Source organism: Callorhinchus milii, unplaced genomic scaffold (genome assembly GCF_018977255.1).
Source record: "Callorhinchus milii isolate IMCB2004 unplaced genomic scaffold, IMCB_Cmil_1.0 Scaffold1, whole genome shotgun sequence".
Taxonomy (NCBI): domain Eukaryota; kingdom Metazoa; phylum Chordata; class Chondrichthyes; order Chimaeriformes; family Callorhinchidae; genus Callorhinchus; species Callorhinchus milii.
In genome coordinates, this window is record NW_024704742.1 from 53,053,686 (window position 1) to 53,067,821 (window position 14,136).

Genomic DNA, 14,136 nt, shown 5'->3' on the forward strand with positions numbered 1-14,136 from the left:
TAAGTACCAATCTGGTTGGTGTTAAATTGATTGTAAGGTTTACTGATTGCATTAAGTAACTATTGTTCTTTATCACCTATTGAAATTCTGAGATGTATCCATCACTTAATTTGAAGTTTTTGATTTTTTTTTGCATGATTCATTCTACCCCATGAGTGCTGATTACACTGATGTTTATTCCAGATGCATTTTATATCTTTCAGCATTGTAAGTTGAACTTTATTTTTCTTTTAAACTTCCAATAGAACTGAAGATTGGCAAAAAGCTGAATGAGGGAAAAACCAAAGAGGTGTATGAACTACTGGATTCTCCAGGACAAGTATGGATTAAATCAAAGGATCAGATTACAGCTGGCAATGCAGCCAGGAAAGATCAGATGGTCGGCAAGGCTGCTTTGTCCACAAAGACCACAATTAGTATTTTCAAATTGCTTCAAGAAGCTGGTAAGATTCATCAGAGATCACTTGTTTTTTGTTTCACTAATCTCTATCATATCGTAAATGATTTGTAATTCTGCCCGAATTCCAATACTAAAAGTGTCACTCAGGCTCAGTTGCAAGCCCTTGCTTTGGACTCAGAAGGTTGTTGGTTCAAGTCCTACATCTGAACTTTGAGTTCATAGTCTAGGTTGACATTCCAACGTATGCTGAGAGAGCACTGCTTTGTAAGTGGTGGTTTAATGTCTCGTCTGAAGGTCAGGTACCTTTGACAATGCAGCAGTCTCCAATGTTGCATTCCAATGTTAGCCTGAACTACAACAACAAATTACATTTGTATAGCGCCTTTCATGTCAGAAGGACGTCCCAGGGTGCTGGACAGTCAGGGATCTGCTCCTGAGCTGGTGGTTGGGAGCAGAAGAAGTGGAACGTGGGGCGGGTTGGGGCAGGAGGATGACTGAAGGCACAGTTGAAGAGGGGGGTCTTGAAAGAGCCAATGGAGGGGGCGAGGCGGAGGGACTGTGGGATGGAGTTCCGGAGGATGGGGGCAGAGAGGCTGAAGGCCTGCCTGCCAGTAGTGGGGTGTGCAAGACAGGGGATGTGAAGCAGGCCAGAGCCCACTGAGTGGACAGGTTGGTAGGAGGTCCTGGAGTAGGGTGGAGCAAAGCTGTGAAGGCTTTGAAGGTGAGGACCAGGATCTTGAACTGTATTCTCTTGAGTGATGGAGAGCCAGTGGAGTCGGGCAAGGATGGGGGTGATAGGATCGCAGAGCCTGGTGAGGGAGAGGACACGGGCTGCAGAGTTCTGGATGATCTGCAGCCCGAGGAGGGAGCAGTTGGGGAGGCTGACAAGCAGGACGTTTGCGTAGTCTGGCTTGAATGTGATGAATGGGTGGATGAAGGTCTTGATGGCTGCGGTGACAGGCAGTGGCAGAGCTGGGCAACGTTGCAGATGTGGGGAAAGACGGAGTAATAGCCCGGATGTGGGAAATGAAGAACAGTTGAGGGTTGAATAGGACCCCAAGGTTCCGTATTGGCACTGAGGTATAGAGTGCATCCATGAAGGGTGATGCTGTCAGCACTCGAGTTGATGGAGCCAAGCAAGAGGTTCTTGGTATTGTTGACATTCAACTGGAGAAAGTTAGCTATCATCCAGGACTTGGATGTCCAACAGGCAGACTGAGGACAGCAGTGGTCCTGGAGGCGGAGAGGTACATTTGGAAGTCATACACATATATGTAGAAGTTGACCCTATGTCTATGGATGAGGTCAGCAAGGGGGAGTATGTAGATGTTGAAAAGAGAGGACCTAAGAAAGAGCCCTGAGGGACACCACATGTGACAGTGGGAGGGCTGGAGGTGAAGTCAAAAGTGGAAATGGTGGGAGAGGTAGGATTTGTACCAGGCAAGGGCAGGTCCGTGAAGGTTGAGCTGAAAGTGGAGGAGGATAGAATGATGTGGCATAGTTGTGATGTGGGACTTGAGCCCACAACTTTGTGACCCTGAGGCAAAAGTGCCACTGAGTTGGGCTAAGATCACTAACTAGCTTAGCTGTTGCCTGCAGTGTCTTCCATTTCAGTTACTATCTGGTAATTACAATATAAAAATCTAAAGTAGAATTTGCAGAGCTCTAATTGTTAATGGTCTGCACAATGTTTGAGTGAAATCAGAATGAAACCAGAATAGTCCTCGGTTTAGTATATTATCAGGTGGTATAAATTGGGTTTAATCTAGACTATTTAGTTTAAGTACTTTGCATTTTGACTGAATTATGTGACTTAAGGTTCAGTAGTCTTGGATTTCTGGATTGACTTGTTTCGCTATGTGCAGTATAACAGATTGCCAACTTCATCTAAACTGTTTTTGATCTATGATGAGCTGAAGCCTTTGTGCAGTAGATTTGACTCTCATGCCAAATTTGCAATGTAAAATGGAGCCTTTTGTGTGTTTGGTAGTCAGCTGGTTTGGCTGGCTGTTTGCAGTACTAATGAATTTCTTGTGCATTTCTGCCATTCATTTTTTTTATTTTAAAGGCATCAAGACTGCCCTTGAGAAGCAACATGGAGATACTGCATTTATTGCAGCTCACTGTGAAATGATTCCTATAGAATGGGTTTGTAGAAGAATTGCCACTGGCTCATTTCTGAAGAGAAATCCTGGTGTAAAAGAGGGTTACAAGTTCTGTCCTCCCAAACTGGAGATGTTCTTTAAGGTAGCTACAACTTTCATATCCATCAGGTGGTTGTGGCTGAATTTTTTAAAATAAGATTTCTCACTGAAGTATTCATATTAAAAGTAGATTCTATTCTGTACCTTTTAGGATATGTAGGATTGAATTCATAAAACCCTACAGATTTCAGCAGACTCTGCTAACTGCACCAGAAGGTCCCTATTTCATTCTCCATGTTCTCTAGTCTTATCTAATTGCCTTTCTTCAATTCAGTAGCTCTTGTATATGTTCCATATCCTATTTGTTTAATGAAAAACTTACCTTTTATGTTTCTAGTAATCTTCAATTTATACCTTCCCTGTTCATGTTGGGTAAATCACTATTCATCTTCTTGAACTATTGTTACAAGCCCCTCTTAATCTTCACTAACCTTCTTGACCCCTGCTTCTTCCCCCCACCCTCCACCCTCCCCAACCCCCAGCTCAGGTCCATAAGATAAATCTTTGCATTTATTCCTAAGTTATTCAAATTCATCAAACTATAATAGTATTGTTTGAACTTTTATTTAGCTGTGATTGTAACTTAATTCTCCATTTAAGAAGAGGTATTCCAACTTATGATAGTGTTTGGCCAAGTAGGTAACGTGTACAAAACTCTTTTCCTCCTCACAGATTTTTTTTTAACCACCAGAATGCACAGTCAGCAGATCATTTTTTTTAACCTAGAAATAAATAATGGTTAACCTAAGAAATGTTATCTTAGGTTCTGTGTACATAGAATGGCCTTGCATCCTTTAGGTTGGGTTATATTTTCCTTCAAAGAATAAAGCAGTAGGAAGATTTTGCTGGATAAATTCAGCAGTATCTGAATGAACACATTGGGGTTGAGAAAAAAAAACTTTGCTTTTGCCAACCCATAGCTGAGTCCAGAAATAGATAAGGTGTATATTGAGCTGTTCTATAATAATCCTTGCATTTGATATGGTGCTATTTATGTCAGGGGGTTGTCTTGAAGTGCTTCACAGGATTTTGCTATAAAGTGACTGTTAATGCATTTCACAGGCAAATGTGGCTAATTTGTACACTGGAGTGTAAGCCTAGACATAGTTCAAAGGCCTGACATGGGATTCAAACCTATAGCCTTCTGACTCTGAGATGAATGCTTCCAACTGAGCCAAGCTGGTGGCTGGCTCTGGTGAATGGCTCACATTCTGCATTTTATAGGAAATTCAATCCATAAAATCTCTGTAATATGATGTATTACATGTGTGTATATAATATATAGCTGTAGATGATGGAGTATAATGCAGGATCTTTCCATCTATGAATATAGAACTGTCACCCTCTTCCTTGTAAATGCACCAGTTTATTTCTGGAAGTGGAATGCCCACTGTGATCTGTTTTGGTTATAGGATGATGCTAATAATGATCCACAATGGTCTGAAGAGCAGCTGCTTCAGGCTCAGTTTTATTGTGGTGGTCTGCTAATTGAGCGATGTGAAATGGACATCATGAATCGTACCACATTGGCTGTGTTTGAGATACTGGAGAAGGCTTGGGCCACTCAGGATTGCACATTGGTGGATATGAAAGTAAGTCATTAGTTTTTAAAAAAACTTGCACTTCGTGTTATTTTTACAAATTACTTACTTTGATTTGCTTTTTACCAGGTGGAGTTTGGGGTCTGTGTTTCTACCAAAGAGATTTTACTTGCTGATGTCATTGATAATGATTCTTGGAGATTATGGCCTTCTGGGGACCGAAGCCTGCAAAAGGATAAGCAGGTTGGTTTTCATCCTAAAGTGAGACTTGGGACTTCAATTAGAATTAATGTCCTTCCTTATTTTGTGACCTTAATGCATTTTTTTGTAGATTGACAATTTCTGTTTATTAAGAATCCTATCAGTTCTTCCATTGTTGGTAACAGGTATTTAGATAACATTTAGATAACAGTGAAATTTGAGAGGCTTTCATTTTTCAGGTCACATTGAGTGTAGCAAATTTGTGCCCATATAGCAAAGATGGGTACCAATCCAGCATTGTTGAGTACTTTGAGATGTCCTCCTGATATGAATGGTTCTATGTAAATATATATGACTTTAGCTTTCAAAATGAAGCATAGTCGATCGAGATTTCATTTTATCCACTTTTGTTGACCCAAATTCTTTGAATGTTTAATCTTTATTCATAAACTGTTAAAAGTATAGATCCCAAATACCAGCCACTGTTACAAATTTACTGTGGCTTCCTGATTGCAGTCTTATTTGTCACCCATGTATACTTTACCTCTCCCAACAAATGATTTGTGGTGCTCATTCATTTTGGCAAAACTATGGTACAGGTCTATTCAAGAGAACCATTGTCCTTAATGAAACTTTGTATCATCAGGTATATCGTGATCTTAAAGAAGTGACTCCTGAAGCTCTGCAGATGGTCAAACAGAACTTTGAATGGGTGGCAGAAAGAGTACAGGTATGATTTTTCTGTAATGTAATTTTTCCAATTTAGATGTGATACTAGATATTTGTGTATTTGTCTCATCTCCAAAGCATTAACCACAGTAAGGTATTTGTGTGAGAACCATGCACTTTGAAATAGGAAATTTGATGCAATGCACAGCCAAGTAACCAGCAAAAATAACTAGTATGGAGGAAGAGTTTAGCTTTCATTACATTCGAGTTGGATAAACTTTGCATTGGAAATGACTTGTATATAACTTAAGTCCTTTTTTAATTACTTTGAGTTCTCAAAACTAACCTCTGGTTTGGTTTTGAGAATAAAATTATAAGCATTTGAAATCATTCATCTATGAGCAGATTTTTCTTATCTTTCTAGAATGTATTGCATTGCTGTATAAATGTGTTAGTAAAACAAACATTTTATGTTGTCCATTCAATCATCTTTTGTTTTAATGTCTCAATGTATTTCCTGTAATATACTGTGTGAAAAAGTTACTTACACCAATATCTGAGGTCTATAGAAGAATAAGTACTGGGTATCTTGCTCTGATGCTTTGGTCATTTTCCTGGATTATGACTGCTTCAGAAAAGCTCCCAGAAACATTTGAAGCTCCAGTTCCCATTAAACTTTCAAGTACTCCAGGTTGATGTTGCCATAAGTCCTCCATGTAATAGATTTGAGACCCACCCCCCAGGAATGGAGGTAATGGGTTCCAGATTACCAAAAAAGTCATTGATTCCCATTCTTCACTGAAGGAGTGTTATTTGGTGAAGTGCTTTGCGACGTCTAAAGACGTGAAAATGCCTATATCAAATGCAAGGATTATTATTCCCTCCAGATTTTTCTATTTTGTTCACAGGTTTTTGAATAATGATTTGTTCCATTAATTTCCTTGCAGACCTTGCTAGTAACCAAAGCTTCTGGAAGAGTGGTGGTGATTATGGGATCTACAAGTGACCTTGGCCATAGTCAAAAAATAAAGCAAGCATGTGGAAATTATGGTATACCATGTGAATTACGGGTTTCATCTGCTCACAAGGGTCCAGATGAAACTCTTCGAATTAAAGCGGAGTATGAAGGCAAGTGGAAAACAAAAACTGGAATTCTTTACTGAGATAAATCTGAACTTGCAAGCTAATTTCCTAACCCTTTCACATCTTCTAGCTACTGACTCCTGCTTGGTATAAGGTACTGCACAGGTCCCTTGAACCTTGCACTCAATTTTGTGATCTTGGGGAGTAAGGCCCTACTGCTGAGATCAGTTAACTTGAAATGTTGTGTCTATATTTGCTTTGCTAACAACCACGAGATGGGAATCCTAGTGTTAACGCAGCCAAGGTTTTAATTCATATTGAGAATTTACTGAGTTGTCCAACAAACTTTAAAAAGATTAACTTTTTAAAAAATGTCTTCATCGAAACAAAATACAGCATAAAAAGATCAGATACTGTTAAGGGAATGATTCCTTAAATATATTTGTTGCAAGATACACAAAAATGAGAACTGACTGCATTTATCTGCAGACTTGCTTGTATTGATTTACATATAGCCTCAAATAGTTTACAGTGCTTTGTGCAAACTTCAATTGGTTAAAGCATAGAGATCAACCTATTTTTGATATGTAAAATATAGGCTTATGATCATTCTGATCTTTTGACTTATTTAGTGATTTTTTTTGAATAGCAAATTCTATGAGAACTGGAATGCTGTAGACAAAGATGAACTTGTCAAGTTGTTGTGCAGTACATAAACTACCGTTCATTAAAAGACTTGCTGCCATCCACATGACTTATTTCAATGCACACTTTGTTGAAGTTATAGTAAAGAAGAAGTGCCCTGTAGAGTTCATTCTTCCTGAAGTTGAACTTCTCTACTGTTGGCTTATAGAGTTGAAGAGTAATATTAACAAATTTATGGCTGATGTTAGAAAAGACATATGCAAGTTTTTTTTTCAAATTTGTTCTGTTGCATCCTACAGAGGTATTTCTTCCCAAGAGGGTGGATTTAGTGAGCTTTCACTGGCTGTTTTTCTGACTAAGCCAAATCTTTTCCATGTGCCAGATAAAATGGATTGGGGGGTGGAGGGGAAAGTTATTCAGAATTAAAGCTTACATGAAGAGTTCTGAAGTGAGTCTTATTTACAAAAACACTGGATCATGCAATTGGTTTGAATCTCTTGTGTTTTGGAATTGTTATGCCAGTGACCAGATGTACATTCATTGTGGTGCAACTTTATTTAGATTTTGACACTTGAAATTTGTTTTGATCCAGATTTCAAAACTTGACATATCTTAGTATGTGACCATTTTAAGAAACTCAACCTGTATATTTTTTGAAATTAGGTGATTATATTCCTACTGTGTTTGTGGCTGTTGCTGGTAGGAGTAATGGCTTGGGACCAGTACTGTCAGGAAACACTACCTACCCTGTAATAAACTGTCCTCCCCTCTCTGCTGACTGGGGAGCTGAAGATATCTGGTCATCACTCCGAATGCCTAGTGGTAAGTTGTCGAGTTTGTAAAGTGTCTGAGTACATATAGAAAATGGTGATATATTGAAATGTAGATGTGAACTACTGTTTTAGCTGCAAAATAGATTTGAGTTCCACAAAAAAACAAGAGATGGATGAATCTTTCCTGATTTCACAACATAACAAATGTTCAGGTGACATTTGTAGCACTTCTACAGTAAACTTCAGTACAACATTAATGAGATGTGCATTGATGTTGTTCTAAAGTTTTACAATTGTTTGTGCTGAATAAAATTGCAAAATGAACTATAACATTTTCTGAAAGGATTTGAGATTGATGGATTTTTAAAAATGACCAAATGCTGTCACTTGTGTAGATTTAGATTCTATCATATGGGAACAGGCAACTCAAAAGATAGAAAAGTAACTTGACCTTAGTAAAATTATTTAAACTCCACTAAGTTGACAAGTATTGCATTTTCTTAAAGCAACTTTACAACACTATTCCATATGCCAGCCTGGTGCAGTGGTAGCACTCTTGCCTCCGAGTCAGAAGGTTGTGGGTTCAAGCCCAAAGTTGGAACTTGGAATCACATAGTCTAAGCTAACAGTGCAGTCCTGGAGTGTATTGCATTGCCAAACTTTGGATGAGACCTGAAACCAAGGTCCCAACTGTCTGTTCAGGTGGACGTTAAATATCCCATGGCATTATTCGAAAAGAAAAGGAAATTTCTCCAGGTTTCCAAGCCAATAGTCCCCCAAGTCAAATTGGCCACTCCATGGCTGTTTGTGGGATATTGCTCTGTGCAAACTGGCTGCTGTTTTTGCCCACAAAATAGTCAATCCATTTTATAGTCCTGTGGGTCCTGTAACATATTGTTTAGAGCACTCGCTTCGCAAGTAAGAGGACCTCGGCAAGTTTCCTTACTCCACACACCTCTGTTTACCGAGCAGCAAGTAGGAACACGTTTGTTAGTTAATTGGCTGATTGCTTTACTGAGGGTAATATTTCCTTCAAAAAAAATAATAAATAATAATTTGGTCACTCAGTCCACAGCTGTTAGGGGGACACTGCTAAGTGCAATTGGCTGCTGTTTAATCCACAAAATATAGTCAATTCACTTTGCAGTGTATTCTGTGAAGCGCTTTGAGAATTAAAATAATAATGACATGATAAGGTGCAATATCAGATGCAAGGATTGTTATTCCATACTGAATTATTGTCATTCACTTTCAATTATGGGAGCAACATCTACACAGTAATTGTTTAGATTCACAATTCTTGAAAGCATTCCATTCAACTGCACATGATCTAATGTAGAAACAGAAGCTTCTTTGTCCCCTCTGACATTTCCCCTTAAACTTGCACATTATTAACTAATCATTTAAATACAGGAGGTATTACATCAGAACCTGACATTGCATGGACACTGGATAGAGATTTTAAGTAACTTTTTTTTCTTCCCCACCTCGTGCTTATCTTTCTAGGTCTTGGCTGTTCCACTGTTCTGTTTCCTGAAGCAGCAGCACTTTTTGCTGCTCAGATCTTTGCTCAGTCCAATCACTTGGTGTGGGCAAAACTGCGAGCAAATATGTTAAACACCTGGGTTTCTCTGAAGAAAGCTGACAAGCAGACGAGAGCCAACGATCAAAAGTATTCCTTCTGAGATGAATGATCATTGATCACATTCAACACACTGTATGTGCAGGAGCAATATACTACTTAAAATGTTTGAATTCAAAACCCAATGTGACTATTTGTTAGTTTAGATACTCTTCAGCATAGTGATCGGTTTCTGCATGTGTCAGACACCTGGCTGCCCCCCCTATCCCCCCAAAATACTGCTTATAACCAATGAAGTATCTGGTATTTGTGATTAACCTGTTAAGTCTTCAATGATGTGGTAGGGCAAATGACTGTTATAGAATCATTTAAGCACTCAATGAAAATCTGTAACTGAATTAACTATTTGTAACTAATAAATTCTAGGAGATCATGCATCTCGATGTTGAGCTGCACTGGCACCCAAGGTAGTTGTGTGAGTTCTTCTGGTCTAGGTACCAAGCCACAGTTTGACTGTTTAGAGAATTTAAAATCTCCTTTATGGTCAAGCCAATACTTATGTTGCATTCCTTAAACTTAGCATTGTCATATCTGTGGTACTGGTTTTGAGCTAAAGTAATCTGAAGTGAGAATTTCATTGTTAAACATTTTTGGAAGTTTGAAATTACTCAGATTATTCATTCAATGTTAAGCTTTTCATCATGTTCCATTGTATTGCATCTGCAGTTGATATTAAAGGATGTATCCTAACAAGCTTCACTTGTATGAATTGCTCATTTCCTAATGATTGAACATCTTTCTTTCCTTCAACACAAACATAAGTAAGGAGGGCTGGTGGCATTTTGTTTTTAAAAAGAAGTGCTGTTATGTAAAATTTCCAATGTCAATCTACAGCAGAGGATTATCATGTAAGGAAGAAAAAGCTTATGGAATTAATCTTTTGGTAGAACTGAGTGCAGTAGCCCTGAAGATAAATGAAAACAAATACAATTATACCAAAAACACTGCCATTTGTGTGAGCATAATAATGAGTGACTCAACTGGAAAAAGTAAATAGCAGGTGATAAAGATTTAAGGAGAAACTGCCTGAAGGGTGGAGATGTCAAAATATGGGCTGATTTGTGCATACAAAACACTAATGGGAGGTTTCTGCAGGATAGAACCTGCACTAAAGATCTCTAGATCAATTTAAGTTTAAACAAATAACACTAGTGCAGCTTGCAAGGAGAGTAATTGATATTGTGTCAAAGCAGCAATGATGAGATAAGGACATAAGTTGACAGTGATAGCTAAACATAATGTCCTTCCCTAACATCACTGCATTTTTTTTTGCAAGAGGGGAGAATGATCAGACAACTTAGCTGCCCTTCCAGAATCTTGAAAGCTAATTCTATTGCCAAGTTAATACAGCACAGGGCAGAATCCAACCTGCTCTGTTCAGTTTTCTATAATATCAGTCAGCCTCTACGACAAGGTTACCTGAGAGCCACATGTGACAGTATAATCTGTACAGAATGCATCCATTAATTGTGATTAAAAAGTGAAATTAACTTTGCTTGATGACAACATGCTGTTCAGTTACTAACTGCAGATTAAGTTTTGTGCTAGTCGACATGTTTTGCCCACAGAATAAACAGTCAATTCACTTTACAATATATTCTGTGAAGTGCTTTGTGACGTCTCAAGGCGCTGTTTCAAGAAGGACGAAAGCAGTCGGGAGAATGGAATGAAATTCTGTTCTGGATCCAGATTTCCGTTAGTTCAGTGAGGGAGGGTATTCCCTCCTTTGGCTCAAGAAGGGGAAATAACAACCATCAACAAAATTTGAGAAGCACTGACAGACTGATTCCAATTCCTGATGTGGGGAGAGTGCTATCGCTGACACAAGAGAATTTAAGCAAGCTATATCATTCAACTATATTTGTGATCTAAACAAATTTGTACATGTTTACCTTAGAGAAAATTGCTACGTGAATTCTTGAATTGTTAACTTTTGTAAGTACAAACAAGGAAATGTAAAAAAGTTATAATGTATCCAGCTTTGCTCCTGTACTACACCACTTCTGTTGTTCTGATTCTCTTGGATCTTCCTTTACTAATACTATAAAGTTATCAGTTTTGAGAGGAGCTGGGTCGCTTAATAATTACCCTTTCACCTGTGTGAGAAGGAAGTTCGTTCCCGTAATCACCCGTTATATAAAAGTATAATTTCCTTTCCTTGGAGTAGACGGGTTATGTCAGCCTGGCTATAGGATGTCAGTGGCACTCTTTCCTCTGAGCAAGAAGATTGTGGGTTCAAACTTCAGTATATTCAGAACAGGTCTGGCAGAGTGCCTTCTAAGGCTGCTATGGGTTAAAAATTGAACGAGCAAAGTTTTTTTTAAAAGCTCTTGCTGCTACCACACCTGTTTCAAAGCTACATTTTCTGCCATTGGATGGCACTGCAACACTTTGAAGCTTTATGCAGCAGAAAATGCCTTTTCCACGGTGGGGTGTTATATTTCAGTCCACGTTTCATATGGTTAAATTATAACATCAACATATTACATGTGTATAGCACCTTTCATGTCAGGAGGACGTCCCAAGGCACTGGACAGTCGGATCCACACCCGAGTTGGTGGTTGGGTGGAGAGGGTAGGGATAAGAGGGTGACCGAATGCACAGTCGAAGAGGAGTGTCTGTCTTGAGCCGGGTCTTGAAGGAAGCAAGGGACAGGGCGAGGTGGAGGGATTGTGGGATGTAAAACCAGACATATGTGGAACTCTCAACAGCTTGGTTTGGAGACTTTTAAGCATGGTGATTGGTTTCATATACCCAGCTGACCCCAAACAATTTTTAGATTACCTTAAATTCACAATTAGATTGTTATTGTGATAGTGAGTTCTCTTCACTTATCAACAACACTTTGTGTCTTCTGTAACGGGTTTGATACTGAGATAAGCATAAGTATATATATATATTAAAAAAGTTTGTTCCCTGCTCAAACTGTAAGTGCCAGCATTTTATGTATTACGACTCAGTTTTAAGGCTTTGGGATGTTGTCAAAATATATGCTTGTGTCGATTAAATATTTTGCATTTATTTTGAAGTGCGTATTTTAAATTTGTTAATATAAACAAGATACTGGTTTAGACTCGAGAAATCCAGACGCTAATCACTGGAGCATTGGGTATAATACTGTGAGAGTACGTAAATCAAAACCACAACCAGATAACTAATTTCTTCTGCTCCAAAAAAGCCATTAGGCTTAACATTATGGGTTATTTTCTTTAAAGAACAGTCTACACATAACAATAACAAAATTACATTTGTATAACGCCTTTCACATCGGGAGGACGTCCAAAGCTATTGATATACATAGGAAATCATATCAGCTCAAGTCTCACCAAGATTTAAGACTAATCCATCTTGTACTGTGTTAAGATTATTACTATGATTATCTTTGTGGATTTAGTATAGGAGCATAGTAACACACATCCAATCATTTTACCAGCCGTGCATGTTAAAGATGTGTTAAGGTTTGGTCGCAATGAATACTAGTTTTATTTTTTACTGTGGAAAAATGACTATCTGATTGACTATTGTAGGTTTAGTGATGACACTTTTAGTTACCTAACCTGACTGAACGCTGCACTCACACTAGACAGTAATATTGGATTACTCTACGTTAAATAAACATTAATCCATTTGGACAATTATGAGGAGCTATCATTTCAATGAGCCAGATTACCACATTTCTGAAAGCACTAAACAGTAATTTGAAGTAGTTTTTAATAACCGAAGTGTTATTCTGATAGCCGTAGAAATTACATAATTGTTCTTCATGAAAACCTGATATTATACAGTAATTACACTGCAAAGCAGGCTTGACATCTTTGAATGCATTCATTTAAAATATTTGATCAGATTAAATTGACCAAGAAGCAACTTGGTTTCTTAAATGAATTATAGATGTTCTATCTGAAAATCTAACACATTTCAACTTTTACAAATCTGTTTGATTGGATATTGACCAATGAATAAGTCAGATATTGAAAGCTAGTATCTGGTCGGTCTGTCACCAGCATTTGAAAAAATTAAGTACTCCAGGATAAGATACAAAAGTACATTATCCTCTGCCTTTCATTTAAAATTTGATAATAATTTGCTGCGGCCTTTCAAGTCAGGAAGACATGCCAAAGCAGTTCCCAGAATATACTGCGAAGTGTAGTGACTGTCTATTTTGTACACCAAAGTGGCAGCCAATTTGTGCATAGCAACATCCCATAAAACAGCCATGAAGGGAATGAGCAGTTGTTTGCACAACCCCTTTGCTCAGAAACATCCCCTGCACTGCATTGGAATGCAATCTTAGACTATATGAGTTCCAATACAGTATTTAGCATTATTTTGAAAATAAGGCATTTAAATACTAATATTTATCTTCAGAACTATAAATATCAAACTGTACCCTTAATAAATTAGCAGATAAGAAATATCAGAGGGTTAGCTCTTTGTAGACTTCATCCCAGAGTATTGCATTATTTTAAACAAGCATTTTAAACAGGATTAATTGGGAGAAATATGTCAAAATAGAACAAAATTACATTTGTATAGCGCATTTCACATTGGGAGGATATCCCAAGGCGCTGGACAATTAGTGTTTTGGACCCGAGATGGGGGTCGGGTTCGGGGAGGGTGGAGGACGGTGGGGGGATGGAGAGTGACCGAAAGCACGGTCGAAGTGGAGTGTCTTGAGACAGGTCTTGAAGGAGGAAAGGGATGGGCTGAGGTGGAGGGACTGCGGGATGGAGTTCCAAACTGTAGGGGCAGAGTGGCTGAAAGCCGTCGTCCCAATGGTGGGTGGGCGAAGCGGGGGATGTGAAACAGGCCAGAGGCCGCTGAGTGGAGGGAATGGGCAGGTTGGTAGGGAGTTAGGAGAGGTTGACCCCATGTCTGCGGATGATTAAGATTAAGAGTAGAAATTGAACCAAGCTTTTAATAACCAAAGTGTTATTCTGATAGCCTCAGATACAGATTAGAAAGCATCTTGCACAAG

General features: G+C 38.5%; 1 protein-coding gene across 3 annotated transcripts in view; it reads left to right on the plus strand.

Annotated features, from left to right (window-relative positions):
- Positions 1–9,852, plus strand: part of paics (phosphoribosylaminoimidazole carboxylase, phosphoribosylaminoimidazole succinocarboxamide synthetase) — a 12,387-nt gene extending 2,535 nt beyond the window's left edge. For all 3 annotated transcript variants that reach the window (XM_042342090.1, XM_042342085.1, XM_042342079.1), the window contains exons 3-10: positions 246–443; positions 2,469–2,647; positions 4,017–4,196; positions 4,275–4,388; positions 4,993–5,076; positions 5,963–6,143; positions 7,407–7,565; positions 9,023–9,852. In XM_042342090.1, coding sequence (XP_042198024.1) covers positions 246–443; positions 2,469–2,647; positions 4,017–4,196; positions 4,275–4,388; positions 4,993–5,076; positions 5,963–6,143; positions 7,407–7,565; positions 9,023–9,201 — 1,274 coding nt within the window. In that variant the 3' untranslated portion in view covers positions 9,202–9,852. The remainder of the gene's footprint in view (positions 1–245; positions 444–2,468; positions 2,648–4,016; positions 4,197–4,274; positions 4,389–4,992; positions 5,077–5,962; positions 6,144–7,406; positions 7,566–9,022) is intronic.
- Positions 9,853–14,136: the final 4,284 nt, after the last annotated feature.